The following is a 22,961-nucleotide window of genomic DNA, read 5'->3' as shown; positions in this document are numbered from 1 at the left end:
TCACTCCTGGCCTTGCGGTTGAGAAACTCAACCGCAGGCTTTTGCTCGCACTGGCGATGGTCGCGATGGTCAAGACCATCGCGACCATCATCCTGCTCGCTCGTATAGGTTGTGGGTGGTGACCCACAGCTATACGAGCGTCCAGGAGGACGCTCCATATTTATGGAGGTGGGCCCTGATTCAGAGCGAGCGCTCTGGTCAGAGCGTCCGGCTCTGAATCAGGGCCTATATTCAGTTGCTGCCCTGTGGGTCACAGACTGGAGATTGGAAGACTTGTTACTTGTATAGACCTTTCCAATGTAAACCAGCTCCTTCCAGGACTGCACAAGTTTATAAGCAAATGTTTATCTGATTATAGGTTTATAAGCTAATGTTTATCTGTTCCCTACTTACAAAAATCCCCCGTCACCTCCCTTCGCCGCATAGCTGTGCTGATGAACTGTCTATGAAGATACGTTCGCATCTGGCGAACGTCACTTTCCCTATGCAGGGGGAAGGCAGTGAGTTCCATCCATATACTGTAGTTACACTCTTGGGACATTCACCAAACATTTCCATTGTATCCTCATTTTACATTTGCTTATGGAGATATTTTCCTCCTGAATATGAAATATGTATGCTTAGTATCTTTCCTATTTTTTTATGATGGACGATGGACATATATTATGGGTTTGTTAATGGAATAAGATGTACATGCTTGTGTCCTTTCTATGTATATGCGCCTCGGAATGAAGTTGTACTTGCAATTGAACTATTCATGTTCATATTTGTCACTTCTATGTGATAATGTGCTTGCCATTTCCCGGGTGACATATAGTATGTATTATGTAATATTTGCCAATTCTGTATCCTAATGTAAGCTGTGTGTGATATTGCTATATTTCATAATGTTTCAGTATCTGTGGATTTATATGTTAGGTATATTTATCTCTGCATCAATATTTTATGTTGTAGTTTGCACATTTCAGTATTTCTAGCTCACTGTGTGATTGTTTACACTGTCCACTTGTGATAAGATTAATTAACTATAGCTATTGTCTTCACACGAGTGTCAAGTAGGTATTGTTAAGGTGGGTACACACATGACAGATCTACAGTATCTGCAGATGATAGTCGTTCATACACACTGAACGGCCATCATCTGTGTCTGGCAGCGGGTCCCCGCGGCTGCAGCTGTGTGTGTCTGGGCGGTCTGCAGACCGCCCCTACACACTTGCCTATGGACAGATATTGTATGTCTGCAGACATATTTGTCCATCGGCTATGCAGCAAAGCCAATGCTATATGTTGGTGAACGATGGCGTTCACAGACATATCGTCTGTACCCAACATCAGAATGCCCCCATACCGCCCAGTTCTGTTTGTCACAGGCAAGTGTAAGGGGCACAATCATGGAAATCTATATGGGTGCATATCTGTTCTGTTCTGGGCATGTGAAGTGCAATTTCATGCAAACTGGCATAGCGCTCACTTTATATCAGCCACTCTTTAGGTGCATACACACACAACGATTTTTTGATTGATTATCGTTAAACGATATCGTTTAACGATAATCGTTTGAAAAAATCATTCACTTTCTGAGTCAAACGATGAACGATTATTGTTCATGCGCGTTCACGTTTGTAGTTTGTAGTTTGTAGTTCAGTCAGACTTGTCAACTCAACGATTTTCATTAAGTTAATATGCAAAAATCGTTTGTAGTTCATAAAAATCGTTCATTACATTTAGTAAAAGAACAACTTTAGTAAACGATTTTAGTTAATTTTTTCAAGGGAAAAAATCGTTTACTAAAATCGTTCATTAAAAAAATCGTTGTGTGTGTATGCAGCTTTTGTGTTGTATATAACAAATAATGCTTCTTAACTTACCATCTGTAAATGAACCCACAGGTCTTCATACACGGTGTTGTTATATTCAAAAGCTTTCAGATATGTCTAGAAGGACAAAAACAAAGTTTTATTTTCTTTCTTTGTCAGTATCCAAATCTGAATGATTAATATGATTATATATATTCATTATTTTTGCTGCAGCAAGTTTTTTTTCACAGCTCTATAAATGTAATGGAACCCTGTTATCACAACTAGGGGGGGGAAATGTACTAAGAATCGAGATTGATCAAGTTTTGTTTTTTTTTCATCTCGATTTGCATCGCCGAATCTCGGGTGACTTTTCCGGTTTTATCTCGCAAATTTACTAAGAAGTGAGTTTAGGTGGAAGTGAGTTTTCCGATGGTGAAGCAGATCGAGATATCTCCCCTGAGTAGCAAGTTTAGATGAGATTACTCACCAGAGATTGCAGAGTTTTCTCTCTGCAAATCTCTCCTGAGCTAGCAGCCTGCACATATCAGTAAGATACGTGAAGGCTTCTTGTGTGCTGTACCTGTAAAAAATGGGTTAAATGTGTAAAAAAAAAATGACGTAGAGTCCCCCCCAAAAGCATAACCAACCCCGGACTGCTCAGCCAGTCCTGGTTCGGCATGGTTCGTGTAAGTCGTTTATTTGTTTTGACAAAACCCTGGATGCTATGGAGAGCGGCGCCAGGATGGAGGTGAGTATAGGATCTTTTTTGCAGGTACATCCAAATGAATTTGTACATGGGACAAGTGGACCAACTGGCTGGTACAGGTAAGTATGTGTTTGAGGTAGGTGTGTAATAAATGTATACTATCTACGTTGTGTCTTTATTTAACTATTTATTTTATAGTGGAGGTATGGGTGCTGGCCGCCTGCTGGCACTTGTAGTTCCACAAGTGCAAAAGGGCAGGCATGCTGGCACCTGTAGTTACACTGTAAAATACAATAGTTTACTTCTATTTTACACTTTATTACCCCCATACCCACAGCCTAGGAGTGTGGGGAAGAGCTTCAGGCTTCAGACCAAGCCTGGGGTTTTGGGAGAAGGGGGACCCCTTCCTGGGGGGTCCTCACATCCCCTGAGATCCCCGGCTTGGCCTGACCGCCTTGGGCTGAGAATACTTTCTCCATGGAGACACGGTGATAGGGTCTCCTGGTTGTGGCATTACACCCCGGTCTTTTTGGGTCCAGTGCTGGTTTTAAATATAGGGGAACCCCTATGCAATTTTTCCCCCCTATATTTACCAGGACTAGCCCTGCAGCCAGATGCTGGTTCCTAAATTAGGGTGGAACCCTACTCATTTTGTTCCCCATAATTTTAGGAACCAGGACTGGCTGACCAGTCCGGGGCTGGTTATGGCTTTTAGGGGGGACCCTACATCATTTAAAAAAAAATAAATAACCCTGTTTTTAATATTTACAGGCAGAAACATACACAAATCACACTGATATGTGTATGTTTCTGGCAAACTCGCAGCTCCGGAGGTGAGTGCTTAAAACTTCAATTTGGCAGAGAGTTTGCTGTCATCTCACCTGAGATTGTCATCTCGATTCTTGGTAAATTTGCGAGCTGTATCTTTTAGGTGAAAAGTACTTCTGAGTTTGCCCAATAGTGATTAGATTCGAGTTTGCGATATCACCCGAGTTTTACGAGTGAGAAGAGAGAACTCTCTCCCAAACTCACCAGAGTATGCCTTTGTAAATTTGCGAGATAAAAAACATGCCTAAACTCACCAGAAATTGTCATCTCGACCAATCTCAGTTCTTAGTAAATTTACCCCAAGGACTCACCTGAGTCTGCGTGACATGTGAGTGAGCAAGGGTTCATCAAATCCAAACCACCTGGCCTGTTAATAATGATTAAAATCCCCCCTTTAATATCCAATGCTCACCTACATACTGTAACTTATTCACCCACACCCAAGGCTGGTATCCTAAAGCTAAAGTCTGGCTGAAAGATCTCTAGTCTGTCTACTATTATCTCAACTTACTTTAAACGGGTATAATGCTATACAGTTAAAAACACAACAGAATGTGATAATATACTCCTTAATATGACATAAAGTAGTAATAATAGCTACTCAGTAATAGAGAATAGAGTAATAAAGATTAGAGTAAACATCTATAAAACATGATATTAATAAACTAACGTATCAGTTATATAGCATATATTACCCTATGGAGCAGCTGATCAATGGAAACTGTACATTTTTAAAATGTAAAAACTTTTGAGATGAACTTTACACACAGAAGCTGTACAGGCTTCCTTGAGGGAGCCCAAGAAGTACGAGCACCAGGGCTTGAAACTAGTCTCGGCAGCCATGTAATCACTGAATGGTATTGCCTGCCATGGTAACCTGGAGGTTTCAGTACAGTGTGCTCCACTGTCCTTTCACTTTCCTGGTCCAATCAGACTCCACATGTGCTTTTTATTTGTCAATCCCATCACTCCTTGGCTGCTGCTTATGGAATATGTAGTTTTCCCAATTAGCAATCACGAGTAGTAAGCTGCAACAGGTGAGCGAGACTGGGGGAGGCATTGGTGTGTGTGGAGAGGGTATACTGTAGTTGAGGGAAGTTAATGTTTACAGAAAGTAGTGGGTTAGGATAGTTGGGTTTTATTACAAAGTTGAAGGAGTAACACTTGTTTGGGCACAATGGCCTAAGAATCAGCTTATTTAATTTTTACTTGTCTTCTTGATTATTTCCTGTGCTGCCCACCCTTTATAAGGTGTCTGTCAGACTGACTACATCTGTATATTGTCCGTTGATTTTCAGGCCTTCTTGACTCAGATGTTCTCTAGCAAAGTGAATTTAGGGATAAAACCTGGAAGTGTCTTGCTATGACATTCATGACCTCCTTGTAGGGGTCCATGGTGAAAACACTAATTTTGACTCAAGTAGGCCAACACCAACAGCTAGCAGCATAAAGGGTTCACAGTATGTGATAACCTACTCGGGCCATGGATCCCACTCATGTCACAAGCCTCCTATGTCCTTTACAAGCAAGTGTAGGAGTAGACACATTATTCAAATTATTGAATACTTATCATGGACCCATCATTGGCCAAGTACCCATCTCTTCACCTTTCTTACACCGTCTCTGGCTCTTCCTATTCACTTGCCTTCCCTGCCTCTCTCTCTTTACCCATGCCTCCCCATATATCTATCCCCCTCTTGCCCCAGTCTCTATTTCCCCTGTCTTTCATTCCCCCAGTCTCTTTCCCCCTCCCCCCCCCACTTTTTATAATTAAGCGCAAGTATATCAGTCTGTTCAATATATTGATATGTGGATATCACTGACATTGATGTATCAATATCGAGAGCCCGAGGTAGGCCAAAAGTGCTGCCAGTGCAGAGAAACTCCAGACTCCCAAGGTCAGCCCTGTGGTGGTGCTTAGTTGAGTGAGACTTTTGTCTGACCTGCCAGTCTGCTAGGTGTGACTTGCAGAACAAATGAAGGAGGGTTGCAAGGAGAGGTTGGATTGGTGTCTATTGTCAGGGAAGATGGCAATATGCTGTGTGACCATCCAGCTGTGAGGGGAGGTGACAGGAGGCTGTTTCCTGTCAAGTGAGAGCTGTGAAAGGATGGGAGGGCTTCATCCTGGCAGTCAGCCAGTGAGAGCTGTGAGATGAGATTGCAGGGAGCTTTTTTCCTGTCAGGCAGTAAGTGAGAGCAGTGAGTGGAGGGGCTGGGGACTATGTCTTAATAGGCAGCCAGTGAGAACTGTGAGGGGAGGACTTTATCCTGGCAGGCAGGCATCCAGTGAGAGCTGTGAGCGAGTTGTGTCATTCAGGCAGTCAGTAAAAGCTGTTAGGGGAGGTAGCAGGGGCCTGTGTCCTATCAGCCAACCAGTGAGAGCTGTGAGGAAAGGTGGCAGGGGCTTGACCAAGACAGACATTAGGCCCATTATATAATAGATCTGTTTAACTTTTTGACTTCTCTTCAGTCATGTATTTTAACAGTGATTGTAATAGAGAAATGCATGATTGTATTTAATATTTGTGTACTTTTAAATACCATGCAAATAAAATGACCCATGCATGCCTTCACATTCTCACTAGGCTAATAATATTTGTGAACATATATTATATTCAGGGGATACTTACCCTGAGTCCATTTACAAAGAGGTCTTCAGTGAGGAACGAGGACAGCATCCGAATGACTGATGCACCCTAAAATGAATCAGATTATATGATACCATGAAGTAAAAATGAAATTAAAGTTTGTTAGCATAGCTGCAATAATTTCTTTATTATTGGAGGTCATTCACAAGGCACTAAACAGCGGTATGTAGCACAAATGCAGTTTTAGACCTGGTTAATGTTTCTATTTGTGCAAATGAGCCTAGATTTCCCCTCAGCCACATACAGTAGATGTACACAATAAGATGGCTGCATTTGCAGAGGAGCAGAAAGAGGGAGGTGCTGGGTGGGGTGAAGGCGTTCCTGAAAGTTACAGTGTAAGTGCACCACTCGCTTCTTTTACAGAGCAGTACAGAGATTACTGTAATGAGATCAAGCGTTCTGGCACGTTTCTTCCATTCTCACTCTGCAAAAGGACTTGAACTCTGTACCAGCTCAGAGTTGGTGGTGATCAGATGTCAGCCCAATGAGACAAATACAGTACCCATGCACCGTACTTGCCTACTTTTGAACAGCATTTCAGGGACATGGTGAAAGCAACACCTATCAGCCCATGTTAAAGTGGGCATGTACTGCTACATCTGAGTGGCATGTCATAACATTGATTTACATCCAAATGTAAATGAGTCCCAAAGGAGTTAGGAATATCTATTTGTTGATGAAAACACACTATGTTTCAGAAAATGCATGTAGCCATAGGGATCATTGTACCTTGTAACCAATGCAGGGAAATTATGAAATGATCCCCTTTGAATATATATATTTGTTTTATTATTTTTAATATAACAGCTTCATAATGTGGGTAAGGTGCAATAAGGAGATTGGCAGACTCTTCAGGGAGTCAGGGAGATTGCTACTATATCAGGGAGTCTCCCTGACAATGATGGAGAGTTGGCAAGTATGCCATGCATAGGTCACAAAATAAAATGAATAATAAAAAACAGGCAGTGAGCCCCCGCCTGAAATGACTATTGAAGCTATGATCATGAAATCCCCATCTATAGTGATGTCTATGATTCCTTTGGGCTGTGGGGACCAGGGCAACATGGTGGTATAGTGTGTGTGTGTTAGAGAATTTAGAAAGTAAGCTCCAATAGGGTAGCGACTAATGTGAATTAAATATTACAATTAGCAAGACTGAGACCCCTGGAGTGGTAAGTGTGCAATTCCCGTGGTCCAAGGGCCTGATTCAGAGACATACATTCATCCGAGGATGAACGCACATATGCGACGGTTAGTGGTCTGCGCCCTAAAGTGAGGAATGGATATCCATAGGAAAGGGGAGATGTTGATTTGTGTACCTTCACCTCCCTATAATAAATGAATTAGACCTGCCTGGAGCTGTTTAAGCTGTGGTAGGAGAACACCATGATCTTGGTCTCCGTGTTGCACTGGAAACCAGCTCAGTGTGTCTAGCACTGGTGCTGCTGGAGGATTTGTTGGGGACGGGAGCACTGGGGACTATTTTATTACAGGTGCATTTACAGTTTGTATGACGTCTCTTCACAGCTGATTAGTTCTTATTAAGAATGCACTGTAGCATACCTGCCAAGTTTTATAGTCTGTGAAGAGGGACCTGCGGGGTGTGCCCAAAAGTGGGCGGGCTTCTCAAAAAGGGGCGTGGCATCTTGAAACCGGGACGGAGCCTAACAGCGACCCCCGTTTCTGTCACTATAGGGGGCGTGCCCAGCACTCTGCACACCCACTGCTCTCCCAAACTTCCCCCCCACCGCGGGACACTGTGGCCCGCCGGTGGGACAGCGGAACAGTCCCAGAAAAATGGGACTGTTCCGCTGAATGCGGGACAGTTGGGAGGTATGCTGTAGGACTTGCGCATTTCTAGGCCCCACTACAAGTTATGTAGTACAAAGCTTCACACACCAAAGTGTAACATCATAAAAATAAACCTGAATGTCCTCTCACTCTCACAATTAAGTCACATATAAGGTTACACTGAGTAGCATTTTATTTTAAAGAAATGCAGAAATGTTTATTTAATGGAAAATTGTAACTGCTATATGTAAATGCATAGAGCCGGCTGGAAATGTAATGAGACGCCCACTGGCGGCTTCGCAGATCCAAGGAAGTGCATACACATACGCAGCCGCCATCACAGGCCATTCGATAACCGCCCATCTGAGTAGCCCTATGGTCATGCCTGAACTGAGACGTCGAAACCATTTTATATGTTTATGGGATCGCAAACGCAGGGTATGCACCCCGAAAACGGCTGGGTCACGTCTGCGTTTTTTGCCGCTTCTCCCCGTTACCTTCCCAAAATTGTCCTTGATTGTCAATCACTTTGCAAAGAAATCCTCACTGTGACCAGCATCGCAAAGGTACCTTGGCACGTGCAAAGTGCGACTGTGATGCATGCGCAGTCAACTGATAGTCGCTCAACTGCGTAAATAGCAGAATAGCATACATCTCTGGATCAGACCCCTTGATGTTACATTTATGGAGGCTGCACCTATCTGTGCACTGTGCAGACAATTGAGGTGCATTAGTGTAAATGCAAGGTATTGTGCTGTGTGCTTCTGATGTGCTATGTATATATCCTCCACTGTGCTGTGTGCTTCTCATGTGCTATGTATATATCCTCCATTGTGCTGTGTGCTTCTCTGATGTGCTACTGTATGTATATAACCTGCATTGTGCTGTGTGCTTCTCTGATGTGCTATGTATATAACCTCCATTGTGCTGTGTGCTTCTCATGTGCTATGTATATATCTTCCATTGTGCTGTGTGCTTCTCTGATGTGCTATGTATATATCCTCCATGGTGCTGTGTGCTTCTCTGATGTGCTATGTATATATCCTCCATGGTGCTGTGTGATTCTCTGATGTGCTATGTATATATCCTCCATGGTGCTGTGTGCTTCTCTGATGTGCTATGTATATATCCACCATTGTGCTGTGTGCTTCTCTGATGTGCTATGTATATATCCTCCATTGTGCTGTGTGCTTCTCTGATGTGCTATGTATATATCCTCCATTGTGCTGTGTGCTTCTCTGATGTGCTTTGTATATATCCTCCATTGTGCTGTGTGCTTCTCTGATGTGCTATGTATATATCCTCCATTGTGCTGTGTGCTTCTCATGTACTATGTATATAACCTCCATTGTGCTGTGTGCTTCTCAAGTGCTATGTATATAACTTCCATTGTGCTGTGTGCTTCTCATGTGCTATGTATATATCTTCCATTGTGCTGTGTGCTTCTCAGATGTGCTATGTATATATCCTCCATTGTGCTGTGTGCTTCTCTGATGTGCTATGTATATATCCTCCATTGTGCTGTGTGCTTCTCTGATGTGCTATGTATATAACCTCCATTGTGCTGTGTGCTTCTCAGATGTGCTATGTATATATCCTCCATTGTGCTGTGTGCTTCTCTGATGTGCTATGTATATAACCTCCATTGTGCTGTGTGCTTCTCTGATGTGCTATGTATATATCCTCCATTGTGCTGTGTGCTTCTCTGATGTGCTATGTATATATCCTCCATTGTGCTGTGTGCTTCTCATGTGCTATGTATATATCCTCCATTGTGCTGTGTGCATCTCATGTGCTATGTATATATCCTCCATTGTGCTGTGTGCTTCTCATGTGCTATGTATATATCCTCCATTGTGCTGTGTGCTTCTCTGATGTGCTATGTATATATCCTCCATTGTGCTGTGTGCTTCTCTGATGTGCTATGTATATATCCTCCATTGTGCTGTGTGCTTCTCATGTGCTATGTATATATCTTCCATTGTGCTGTGTGCTTCTCTGATGTGCTATGTATATAACCTCCATTGTGCTGTGTGCTTCTCTGATGTGCTATGTATATATCCTCCATTGTGCTGTGTGCTTCTCTGATGTGCTATGTATATATCCTCCATTGTGCTGTGTGCTTCTCATGTGCTATGTATATATCTTCCATTGTGCTGTGTGCTTCTCTGATGTGCTATGTATATATCCTCCATTGTGCTGTGTGCTTCTCTGATGTGCTATGTATATAACCTCCATTGTGCTGTGTGCTTCTGATATGCTATGTATATAACCTCCATTGTGCTGTGTGCTTCTCTGATGTGCTATGTACATAAACTCCATTGTGCTGTGTGCTTCTCTGATGTGCTATGTATATATCCTCCATTGTGCTGTGTGCTTCTCTGATATGCTATGTATATGTCCTCCATTGTGCTGTGTGCTTCTCTGATGTGCTGTGTATATATCCTCCATTGTGCTGTGTGCTTCTCTGATGTGCTATGTATTTATCCTCCATTGTGCTGTGTGCTTCTCTGATGTCCTATGTATATAACCTCCATTGTGCTGTGTGCTTCTCTGATGTGCTATGTATATATACTCCATTGTGCTGTGTGCTTCTCATGTGCTATGTATATATCCTCCATTGTGCTGTGTGCTTCTCTGATGTGCTTTGTATATATCCTCTATTGTGCAGTGTGCTTCTCATGTGCTATGTATATATCCTCCATTGTGCTGTGTGCTTCTCTGATGTGCTATGTATATAACCTCCATTGTGCTGTGTGCTTCTCATGTGCTATGTAAATATATTCCATTGTGCTGTGTGCTTCTCTGATGTGCTATGTATATATCCTCCATTGTGCTGTGTGCTTCTCTGATGTGCTATGTTTATATCCTCCATTGTGCTGTGTGCTTCTCTGATGTGCTATGTATATATCCTCCATTGTGCTGTGTGCTTCTCTGATGTGCTATGTATATATCTTCCATTGTGCTGTGTGCTTCTGATATGCTACTGTATGTATATAACCTCCATTGTGCTGTGTGCTTCTCTGATGTGCTATGTATATATCTTCCATTGTGCTGTGTGCTTCTCTGATGTGCTATGTATATATCCTCCATTGTGCTGTGTGCTTCTCATGTGCTATGTATATATCCTCCATTGTGCTGTGTGCTTCTCTGAAGTGCTATGTATATAACCTCCATTGTGCTGTGTGCTTCTCTGATGTGCTATGTATATATCTTCCATTGTGCTGTGTGCTTCTCTGATGTGCTATGTATATATCCTCCATTGTGCTGTGTGCTTCTCTGATGTGCTATGTATATATCCTCCATTGTGCTGTGTGCTTCTCATGTGCTATGTATATAACCTCCATTGTGCTGTGTGCTTCTCTGATATGCTATGTATATAACCTCCATTGTGCTGTGTGCTTCTCATGTGCTATGTATATATCTTCCATTGTGCTGTGTGCTTCTCTGATGTGCTATGTATATAACCTCCATTGTGCTGTGTGCTTCTCTGATCTGATGTGCTATGTATATAACCTCCATTGTGCTGTGTGCTTCTCTGATGTGCTATGTATATAACCTCCATTGTGCTGTGTGCTTCTCTGATGTGCTACGTATATATCCTCCATTATGCTGTGTGCTTCTCTGATGTGCTTATGTATATATCTTCCATTGTGCTGTGTGCTTCTGATATGCTACTGTATGTATATAACCTCCATTGTGCTGTGTGCTTCTCTGATGTGCTATGTATATATCTTCCATTGTGCTGTGTGCTTCTGATATGCTACTGTATGTATATATCCTCCATTGTGCTGTGTGCTTCTCTGATGTGCTATGTATATATCCTCCATTGTGCTGTGTGCTTCTCATGTGCTATGTATATATCCTCCATTGTGCTGTGTGCTTCTCTGATGTGCTATGTATATAACCTCCATTGTGCTGTGTGCTTCTCTGATGTGCTATGTATATATCTTCCATTGTGCTGTGTGCTTCTCATATGCTATGTATATATCCTCCATTGTGCTGTGTGCTTCTCTGATGTGCTATGTATATATCCTCCATTGTGCTGTGTGCTTCTCATGTGCTATGTATATATCTTCCATTGTGCTGTGTGCTTCTCTGATGTGCTATGTATATATCCTCCATTGTGCTGTGTGCTTCTCTGATGTGCTATGTATATATCCTCTATTGTGCTGTGTGCTTCTCATGTGCTATGTATATAACATCCATTGTGCTGTGTGCTTCTCTGATATGCTATGTATATAACCTCCATTGTGCTGTGTGCTTCTCTGATATGCTATGTATATATCCTCCATTGTGCTGTGTGCTTCTCTGATGTGCTGTGTATATATCCTCCATTGTGCTGTGTGCTTCTCTGATGTGCTATGTATATATCCTCCATTGTGCTGTGTGCGTCTCTGATGTGCTATGTATATAACCTCCATTGTGCTGTGTGCTTCTCTGATGTGCTATGTATATATACTCCATCGTGATGTGTGCTTCTCATGTGCTATGTATATATCCTCCATTGTGCTGTGTGCTTCTCTGATGTGCTTTGTATATATCCTCTATTGTGCAGTGTGCTTCTCATGTGCTATGTATATATCCTCCATTGTGCTGTGTGCTTCTCTGATGTGCTATGTATATAACCTCCATTGTGCTGTGTGCTTCTCATGTGCTATGTAAATATCTTCCATTGTGCTGTGTGCTTCTCTGATGTGCTATGTATATATCCTCCATTGTGCTGTGTGCTTCTCTGATGTGCTATGTATATATCCTCCATTGTGCTGTGTGCTTCTCTGATGTGCTATGTATATATCCTCCATTGTGCTGTGTGCTTCTCATGTGCTATGTATATATCCTCCATTGTGCTGTGTGCTTCTCTGATGTGCTATGTATATAACCTCCATTGTGCTGTGTGCTTCTCTGATGTGCTATGTATATATCTTCCATTGTGCTGTGTGCTTCTGATATGCTACTGTATGTATATAACCTCCATTGTGCTGTGTGCTTCTCTGATGTGCTATGTATATATCTTCCATTGTGCTGTGTGCTTCTGATATGCTACTGTATGTATATATCCTCCATTGTGCTGTGTGCTTCTCTGATGTGCTATGTATATATCCTCCATTGTGCTGTGTGCTACTCATGTGCTATGTATATATCCTCCATTGTGCTGTGTGCTTCTCTGATGTGCTATGTATATAACCTCCATTGTGCTGTGTGCTTCTCTTATGTGCTATGTATATATCTTCCATTGTGCTGTGTGCTTCTCTGATGTGCTATGTATATATCCTCCATTGTGCTGTGTGCTTCTCTGTTGTGCTATGTATATATCCTCCATTGTGCTGTGTGCTTCTCATGTGCTATGTATATAACCTCCATTGTGCTGTGTGCTTCTCTGATATGCTATGTATATAACCTCCATTGTGCTGTGTGCTTCTCATGTGCTATGTATATATCTTCCATTGTGCTGTGTGCTTCTCTGATGTGCTATGTATATAACCTCCATTGTGCTGTGTGCTTCTCTGATGTGCTATGTATATAACCTCCATTGTGCTGTGTGCTTCTCTGATGTGCTATGTATATAACCTCCATTGTGCTGTGTGCTTCTCTGATGTGCTACGTATATATCCTCCATTGTGCTGTGTGCTTCTCTGATGTGCTTTGTATATATCCTCCATTGTGCTGTGTGCTTCTCATGTGCTATGTATATATCCTCCATTGTGCTGTGTGCTTCTCTGATGTGCTATGTATATAACCTCCATTGTGCTGTGTGCTTCTCTGATGTGCTATGTATATATCCTCCATTGTGCTGTGTGCTTCTCTGATGTGCTATGTATATAACCTCCATTGTGCTGTGTGCTTCTCTGATGTGCTATGTATATAACCTCCATTGTGCTGTGTGCTTCTCTGATGTGCTACGTATATATCCTCCATTGTGCTGTGTGCTTCTCTGATGTGCTATGTATATATCTTCCATTGTGCTGTGTGCTTCTGATATGCTACTGTATGTATATAACCTCCATTGTGCTGTGTGCTTCTCTGATGTGCTATGTATATATCTTCCATTGTGCTGTGTGCTTCTGATATGCTACTGTATGTATATATCCTCCATTGTGCTGTGTGCTTCTCTGATGTGCTATGTATATATCCTCCATTGTGCTGTGTGCTTCTCATGTGCTATGTATATATCCTCCATTGTGCTGTGTGCTTCTCTGATGTGCTATGTAAATAACCTCCATTGTGCTGTGTGCTTCTCTGATGTGCTATGTATATATCTTCCATTGTGCTGTGTGCTTCTCTGATGTGCTATGTATATATCCTCCATTGTGCTGTGTGCTTCTCTGATGTGCTATGTATATATCCTCCATTGTGCTGTGTGCTTCTCATGTGCTATGTATATAACCTCCATTGTGCTGTGTGCTTCTCTGATATGCTATGTATATAACCTCCATTGTGCTGTGTGCTTCTCATGTGCTATGTATATATCTTCCATTGTGCTGTGTGCTTCTCTGATGTGCTATGTATATATCCTCCATTGTGCTGTGTGCTTCTCTGATGTGCTATGTATATATCCTCCATTGTGCTGTGTGCTTCTCTGATGTGCTACGTATATATCCTCCATTGTGCTGTGTGCTTCTCTGATGTGCTTTGTATATATCCTCCATTGTGCTGTGTGCTTCTCATGTGCTATGTATATATCTTCCATTGTGCTGTGTGCTTCTCTGATGTGCTATGTATATAACCTCCATTGTGCTGTGTGCTTCTCTGATGTGCTATGTATATATCCTCCATTGTGCTGTGTGCTTCTCTGATGTGCAATGTATATAACCTCCATTGTGCTGTGTGCTTCTCTGATATGCTATGTATATGTCCTCCATTGTGCTGTGTGCTTCTCTGATGTGCTGTGTATATATCCTCCATTGTGCTGTGTGCTTCTCTGATGTGCTATGTATATAACCTCCATTGTGCTGTGTGCTTCTCTGATGTGCTACGTATATATCCTCCATTGTGCTGTGTGCTTCTCTGATGTGCTTTGTATATATCCTCCATTGTGCTGTGTGCTTCTCATGTGCTATGTATATATCTTCCATTGTGCTGTGTGCTTCTCTGATGTGCTATGTATATAACCTCCATTGTGCTGTGTGCTTCTCTGATGTGCTGTGTATATATCCTCCATTGTGCTGTGTGCTTCTCTGATGTGCTATGTATATAACCTCCATTGTGCTGTGTGCTTCTCATGTGCTATGTATATAACCTCCATTGTGCTGTGTGCTTCTCATGTGCTATGTATATAACCTCCATTGTGCTGTGTGCTTCTCATGTGCTATGTATATATCTTCCATTGTGCTGTGTGCTTCTCTGATGTGCTATGTATATAACCTCCATTGTGCTGTGTAATGAGATTGACCGGTGTGGTTTAATTAAGGCATCATAGACCTCATTCTGAGTAGGACACTGCAGCATCTTTTGCCTGACGTAAATCTGTGCGTCTAAACATATAAGGACTGGGATGCCCACTGTCCGTGTATGTAGATGCTGGAATACCGCTTCATGTGTCTCTAGATGCACTATTGAAGCTTGCACGAGCCCCATGGCAGGTGCAGTTTCTCCATATGAGAATGGCCTCCTATGTCAGCCATTCAGAGTCTCAGTACACATCCGCTTTCAGCGACACACCTGCAGCACTCCTTTAAGACACAATATCTCTGTGCGTCTTTTTAGCCGCCCCCGTTACCTCTCAGGCCCCTTACATTTCTGATAACGTGTGTCTACATTTGATCTGCAAACTCTGTATGTATAAAATTGAAACGCGTACATGGTGCGACTTAGACGAAAAACATTTCTTGATTACGTCCTACATCGCCACTGTATTTAACTCAGAATCTGGCCCTATGTCTGAAACCCAGGTCTATGAACTTATAAAATCACTGATAATCAACTATGGCACGGATCCTGTTATATATATATTTCAGAAGGAAATACTTATATACTCCATGTCAGGACAGAATGATCAGTGTGAGTGAAATAAAAGCCTAAAGTGGAAGTGGACGTAACCTAGTCACAGTCACCTGATGCAACAAGTCCGCATTACTTTCATTGCATTCAGCACTGTTAGCTCACCTTGCTATAAGTTATGGAATCAAAGAGTTCGCTTATTTGTGCCGGAGAGTTCACATCCTCTTCCTTTGATGTGAGCGGGTGGGACGAGAGCAAAGCATCGACCGCCATCACTCTGTGCACATCATTAAGCACTATCAGGTCTTTCTGTAAGGGTCAGATTACAGTACAGATACAGTGTAAGTTATTAGTATTCCAATGTTTACATCATGCAATAAAAGCCCTGGGGTGACAAGCCATTGATAGCAATGTTCTTGGATACTGGGCACTGAGGCAGTATTCCACCTTACAGGTTCCATTACTAGGTATCTTCTAATTTGGATACTCCTTTAACCAAATTACTGTAAAATGTTAAACTGATAATAACAGATCTGATTACAGACTAGATCCAGAGAATAATTCTATCTTTACCAGATAACCCAACAATAGTCTAAACATTAACTGATGACCTCTGATATAGGCGTCCTCTTGTTGTAAATAAAATAGATAGAGAATGTGTTTGTACAGTACCCACAGACTAAGAGCAGAGTGTTCAAGCAACTTCGGACTGGATTGGCAGGGACATAAACTGATATGGCAGGGCTCATAGCAAAATTTGGGAGAGGGCCTGTTGATACTAGTACACTAGAGACCCCTGCTCTGCTCTGCTGAGCATACAAGGAGGCCAGCACATGCTCAGCAAAGCACTATAGCTTGTGGCTTAGCTGTTCATACTACACTGGTTCCATGCATACTGAGAAGAACAAGGGAATCAGCACAGTGGATTGGCATTGCTGGGTTCTCCCCTAAATCTTGCCAGGCCAAACCAGTTTTCACACCTGCCAGTAGTCCTATATAGGGACTTAAATCAACCCCTATAGAATACTTCTTACAATAAAAACATATATCTAATGATTTGATAGCCCATTTTACCTGTTACAAATTTATATGGGGTGTACTCTTGATACACAACATATCTTCATATTGTAGCAACTGGAACTAAATTAATTAATTTTTTGTCATCATGAAATTATTTCAGGCCATGATTCTGCAGTAGGTTCTCGCAATAAAGCACAAAGTTTAGGAGTATATCATATAGCGCTGTGTGGAAAAGGACATGTACACTGGGAGATGTAGAATAAAATATGTTATATTGGAATCTACAGGGAATCTTGCAAATGGATTCACTAAATGATCTTGTAGGTCCCAGTCGAGGACTTTAGATCTGAGTATTTGCACAACCCCTGCTTAACAAAGCCTCTCATTAGACATCAGTAAAAGGACCCGGCCCCAACCCTACACTGGCCAATCATCACTGGTACCAATCACATAGTTGTCAATATTGTAGCACAATGTTAATGAAAAGTATCATTGTATTGGTTGTTGTGAGTTATGTGCACATTTGTGCCCATTTAAACCAGCTTTCCTTCCTTGACTCAAAACAAATGTATTTTACTCCTTGTCCTTGATATGAGATAGACTATAATCAACATACTATGTTCCAGGTGCGTTCTGCAAAGTCCGCTCCCAAATATTCCACGTAAGAGGCAAAACCTTCATTCAGCCATAGATCATTCCACCATCGAACTGTCACAAGATTCCCGAACCACTAAAATAGTAGCAAAAGTAAAAGAATTAGCAAAATTACTAAAGTGGGTCTGTTTGAAAACGCACTGTACGTTCATTTCCGCACATACCATTCTTCAGAAAAATATCAGTAAACTTCCTTCTATTAAACTTAATTTAAATGAGCTGCTGGTGAGTGCTGTCATGGGGCTGAATATTATGTGACAGTGGGCCTGATTTAGAGATTGACGTTAATGGGATTGCAGCTGCAATCCCGTAAGCAGCGGCTGTTCGAAAATTTATAAATGTCACAGACACCGGAAGATGTGTTGAGGCGCTCACTTGCGGATTTGCCAATCCAAGCATCTGCGTACAAAGACGCAGCTTTGGTCATAGGTCACTTTATTATCGCAGTTCTGAGTAACTTTATGACTACTCGGAATGGCAGTGGGAAAGGAAAATTCTGGAATGCTGGAGACACTTTCACTGCATATGAGATTGCAGATCGAAAACGGTCACGACACACTTGCTTTCTTTGCCGCCACTCCTCTTTACCTACCACAAACGCCCCCTGACTGTCAGTCACACTGCAAGTAAAAGTCACTGCGAGCAACTACAGTAATTCACCTTGACACATGCAACGGGCGACTTATATGTATGCGCAGTTTACTGTTAATCGCTCAACTGCGTAAATATCAGAATTGTGTCCATCTCTGAATTAGGCCAAGAATCTCGTATGGTCATTATAAACATATAGAACATACAGTACATATATCTTATATTCATTTTATGTGTTATCTGTTCAAATAAATGTGTAATTTATACTCATGGGCAGTTGACAGTTTGGTACAGACAGAGTCGGACTGGCCCATAGGGGTACAGGGGAAACCCCCGGTGGGCTCCACTGCCTGATCAGGTTCCAGACTTTGCACTTGAATTATACATATGTTACATTATGCTGCAAAGTATTTGTGCAATTTGATTTCTATAATGCATCGTGGTATAGATCTGGTATCATGCATGCACTGTATAAATATATATTTTTAAAGGGGTCCAGACCATGCACTCTCTAATGGTTAGACAAGCCTCTGTGGAGGCTGGCCACGCCCCTATGTATTGGCCCATATCACAGCATTTCCCCGGTAAGCCCTCCATGCCCCAGTCTGACACTTCATACAGAGGTTCCCAATCTCGGTCCTCAAGGCACCTTAACGGTTCAGCTTTTAAGGATAACCATGCTTGGGCACAGGTGACTTAATGAGCACCTCAGTCTTTTGATTTAACCGTCTGTGCTCAACCATTGAGATCACTAATACCTGGGCCATTAGGGTGCCTAGAGGAACGAGTTTGGGAACCTCTGGTTTGGTATATAATAAAGGGGTCTATTCATCATCACTTCATTTCTACAACCTGCTAAAGTAGAAATTACGTTTTTGAGCCATTCATCAAGAAGGTAAAGCAGGAGATATCACAGATATCTCCTACTTACCCTTCTCTACCGCTGTCCCCATACATTAGTATGGGGACAAAACTCATCAAGCTTGGAAAATACAATATTTTCAGAGCTTGACTGTGGGAGCATTCGCCATCTTCAGATGGCATTTGCTCCCTCAACCCGCCATTCCTCTGCCGCTGTTCGGCTCCTTCTGCCAGACGCTGGGGCTCTTGTTCGGCTCCTTCTGCCGGATGCTGGTGCTCTTGTACGCATGCGTGACCTGTAGGTCACGCATGCGCACTAGTGTAAAAGATTCATTGTTCCAAAAGAAGTAGTGAGGCGCTTCGGGGAGAGAGGTGATTTTTGGATCAGCTGTCTCCATGCCGGAGCAATGATGAATTGTACCGGCGCTCGCGTTGCGTTAGAATGTTAATTATCGGGGTTCGTTTGCACCCCGATAATTAACATGATGAACAGACACCAAATGTATTATTCAGGGCCTGATTCAGTGACGGATGCAATGCTGATGTTTATGCAGATGAGCTATTATCGGTGGTCTGCGTATGCGTCTGAATTGCATTGTGCATGTGTCAAGTTTCTTTATCGTTGTCACTCGCAGGCTTTATTCGCAAAGTGATTGACATGCAGGGCACGTTCGTTGGCAGCAACGAAGAGGAGGCGACTCAAACACAGGTATGTATCTGCCTATGACTGCGATCCCGTACACAGTGAAAATGGTTCCGGAGTCTCCAACGGCCATTCTGCTTGACAGTAGGGTAACACGGATGTCCGAAAATTTACTGAACTGCGGCCAAGCTGCGCCTTTGTACGCAGTCGCTTGGATTTGTGACTCCATCGGTGGGTGTCTCAATACAAATCCTGGCAGCTGTGATATTTGTATATTTTCGCACAGCCACTGCGTACAATAAGCTGTGGCTGCATTAGCATACATCTATAAATCAGGCCTACAGTAAGGAACAATGCTCATTAGCATACCACAATACATGGTTTAAAAAATCAATATACTGAATCCTTGAGAGTGTTGCAAACTAATGTTGTACGTTAGCTGTATATTCTTTGTAGGTGCCCAAAATGGCATAGCACTACCGAAAGGGTTATCGTATTCTGGCCTCTAACATCTATTTATAATAGATATGTAGCAATTTTGTTGGAAAAACTTGGTCAGTAGTAGCTCATATAGCAGATTATTTTGTAATATTAAACTTTTCAGCATGAAATATGAAAAGATGAACAACCTGATGCGCAAGTTCGTGAGCTATTACTGTGACCACCCTCTCCTTGTTGCCAATGGAAGACTCGTTTTCGTCATAAAGAAGAGCGGTATCTCTGTATGTCACCAGCCCCCAGTTCTCCATAGCTCCTGCACCGAAGTCAGGCAAGGCTACCTGGTCTAGAATAGAGAACTCACTGTTAGTGTATGAATGTTACTATACAGCTATCTAATGCATACAACTGTAGACAATTCCTAAAAATATATAGATGACTGTTATAACAGAGAAAGTATACTATTTACATTTAAATGAATATCTGGAAAAATAGACAATTCATAGAACATAATTTAAGTATTATTTCTAAACATGTTTATTTAAAATCAATATAGTTCAAGCCTAGAGCCCTGGAAATAAATATAATAAAACATATATTATTGTATAGAAGGCATGCACATGAGCCGGTTACCACATACCTGACTTTGGCAGAGGATAAGATACGTTGTAATATTTCTCAAAAAATTCCAGAATTGGCCTGGTGACATTCATTGCATATTCTGCTTGATTATAATCCACAACCGCTTTCGTACGGCCCCAGATTTTAACCTGCAAATAGCACAATAAGTATCACCGATTAAATGCACATTATCCTGACACCCCTAGTCACTGAAGATACCTAATTACATGTGTAGCATTTTTGTCCCCTACACATAGACAATTAAATTGTGGGGGCCTACACACAGGCCACGAAGCAGCTAACACAATACTATGGCTGGAAACCATCTGTAAATTTACTGACAGTCAATAAAAATGAGTTACATTTTGTCTACGGGTTCACATCTACAATACTTTGCATTTGAAAAGATTATGTTAATCAGCAGAAGACTGATCATAGTTTTTGCCCCAGTCCTCAGAGCTCTAATCTGCCCTCTTTTTACCACGGGAACCTACATGCAATGCACTTACTTTGTCATCACCAATCCAGCTGAACTGAGAAACTATGAAGGCCACCAGATATGTGGACATCGGTGGAGTTTTTTCAAATACTGTGATATTCCACTGTTCACTGACATTCCAGATCTCGTTACTCACACCTAGAACACGTCAACATTGGTGTCAGAGAACAGACCACGATGAAGATAGTAGGACACAAAAGCTCTGACTATTGATGGAAGTCTCAATCGATTCACAAATTACCTTATACAATTATTATCACTTTATTTATGTAAATGGAGAACACTTGATAAGCAACAGTAGCTTGATGTCTTGGTGAAAGTCTGTGAAGACCAACAGTGTGCAGTATTTATCTCTACTTTCCATCTCCTCTACACTTTTGGTGGAGTTTTATATAACTTCTAAAATATGCTCCTTTAAATTTTCCAAATCCATTGAGAGAGATATTTATAGATTTTCCTACTTCATGCTACCTTTACATGTACCCGGCCCCGGCATAGAAAATAGGCTTTGTTTAACCCTGTACGCAAACCCCATTAGAATCCAAATACTGTAATTGTTAATCTTGAGGCTTCTATCCTTCCCATATCCCTTCCCACAGCACAGACAGCTGAGCACTCAGTGACTTACTGATAGGGTTCATGTTGGATAGTGCCACGTAATCTGGTTTGTGTCTGAGAGTGATGCTGAACGTAGCTTTCATTGCTGGCTCATCAAAGCAGGGAAATGCCTTCCTCGCATCAGGTGCCTGCATTTGAGTCGTGGCGATGATCCTATCATCAAGAGCATATGTTAGCTAGAAAACCACTGTGGGCGGATCTTACGGCCACAGCTCAAGCGTGAAATTAGCTTGAAAGCCAAAAAGCCCCCAGTACATTTACCGTCAATTTATTCATTTCTACCTAAGATTGTGATTTATTTAGGTATGCCAGTGCAGTAAAAAATCAAGAAAACAAAATATTATCTGAAACAAATTGACTATTACTATAATATTGTGGTATTGCTACTTACTTGGTTACGCCGTCTTCCACGTATTCACTGCGATAAAATCCTGCCAGATCATCGGCCAGTTCCCCAATAAACTCAGTGTGAAGTCTGTATATCTTATTTTCTTCCAGATCTTCACCAAGGTGTAGCACAAAATAATTGGTCTTCTCTACTAGATGTGTTGTAGTTATGGGTATATTTCTAATCGCGTCATCATTCCAGAGCTCTGTGGTGCTATAATTGAGTTTGTTGCTGTGGATTATGACGAGGTTGGTGCGTTCCACACATCTGAAGTAGGCAACACTTTTGCCATAAAAGACATAAATTCCTCGTGAATCTTTCTCCAAAATAGGTCTGAGGTCAATATCATAGTGAATAGGTCTAAAGGAATTTGGAAGCCGGTATTTATCCCAAATTTCGTTGGATGCAGGTGTTGTAGAAGTCTGTGTGCCTGTAGTTGTGGTTCTGGTGGTGGTGGTAGTGGTTGAGCTAGGGCCGGAGATGGTGGTGGTTAGAGACCCCCCATTTTGTTCTTTATCATTCTTGGATTTCTCATTGGCGAAGACAACTGCTAGAGCAATGATTGTAGCCACGGCAGCTATGGCAAAGAAAATGCCAACAAAAGCTACGAGCTTGCTAACATAGAAGCCCTTTGCCATTGTGCTGGGAGCAGGTGACACAGGAACAGTGACTGGAGATGCTGGGTTTTATATTGCCTCAGTATCCAGAGGCAGGAGTTCACCGTACAGTTAATTTGTCAAACGTTAACTAGTTGGAGCAAAGGTTGCAAACAGGTCACCCTAATTGCCTATCTAAATGTTCAGCACTTTGTCTACACATTGAACAATGTAGTGATATGCTGATGGACAATACACCTATGAGAGATGAAAGAAAGGAGATTACAAATAATCAGCAATTTAAGAAATTAAAAACTCT

The 22,961-nt window shown here is 42.0% G+C and overlaps 1 protein-coding gene across 1 annotated transcript in view; it reads right to left on the bottom strand.

Annotated features, from left to right (window-relative positions):
- The window catches only part of LOC148523694 (aminopeptidase Ey-like), a 57,625-nt gene extending 34,941 nt beyond the window's left edge, over nt 1–22,684 (bottom strand). The window contains exons 1-9 of the mRNA XM_088473018.1: nt 22,050–22,684; nt 21,669–21,811; nt 21,051–21,178; nt 20,561–20,690; nt 20,112–20,266; nt 17,350–17,463; nt 15,879–16,022; nt 5,964–6,029; nt 1,869–1,934 (exon numbers count right to left, since the gene is read on the bottom strand). Of these exons, the coding sequence (XP_088329144.1) occupies nt 1,869–1,934; nt 5,964–6,029; nt 15,879–16,022; nt 17,350–17,463; nt 20,112–20,266; nt 20,561–20,690; nt 21,051–21,178; nt 21,669–21,811; nt 22,050–22,684 (1,581 nt within the window). The remainder of the gene's footprint in view (nt 1–1,868; nt 1,935–5,963; nt 6,030–15,878; nt 16,023–17,349; nt 17,464–20,111; nt 20,267–20,560; nt 20,691–21,050; nt 21,179–21,668; nt 21,812–22,049) is intronic.
- Nucleotides 22,685–22,961: the final 277 nt, after the last annotated feature.

Source organism: Taudactylus pleione, unplaced genomic scaffold (genome assembly GCF_031769625.1).
Source record: "Taudactylus pleione unplaced genomic scaffold, aTauple2 ptg000129l, whole genome shotgun sequence".
Lineage (NCBI taxonomy): Eukaryota > Metazoa > Chordata > Amphibia > Anura > Myobatrachidae > Taudactylus > Taudactylus pleione.
This window is presented reverse-complemented; position numbering and strand designations above follow the sequence as displayed.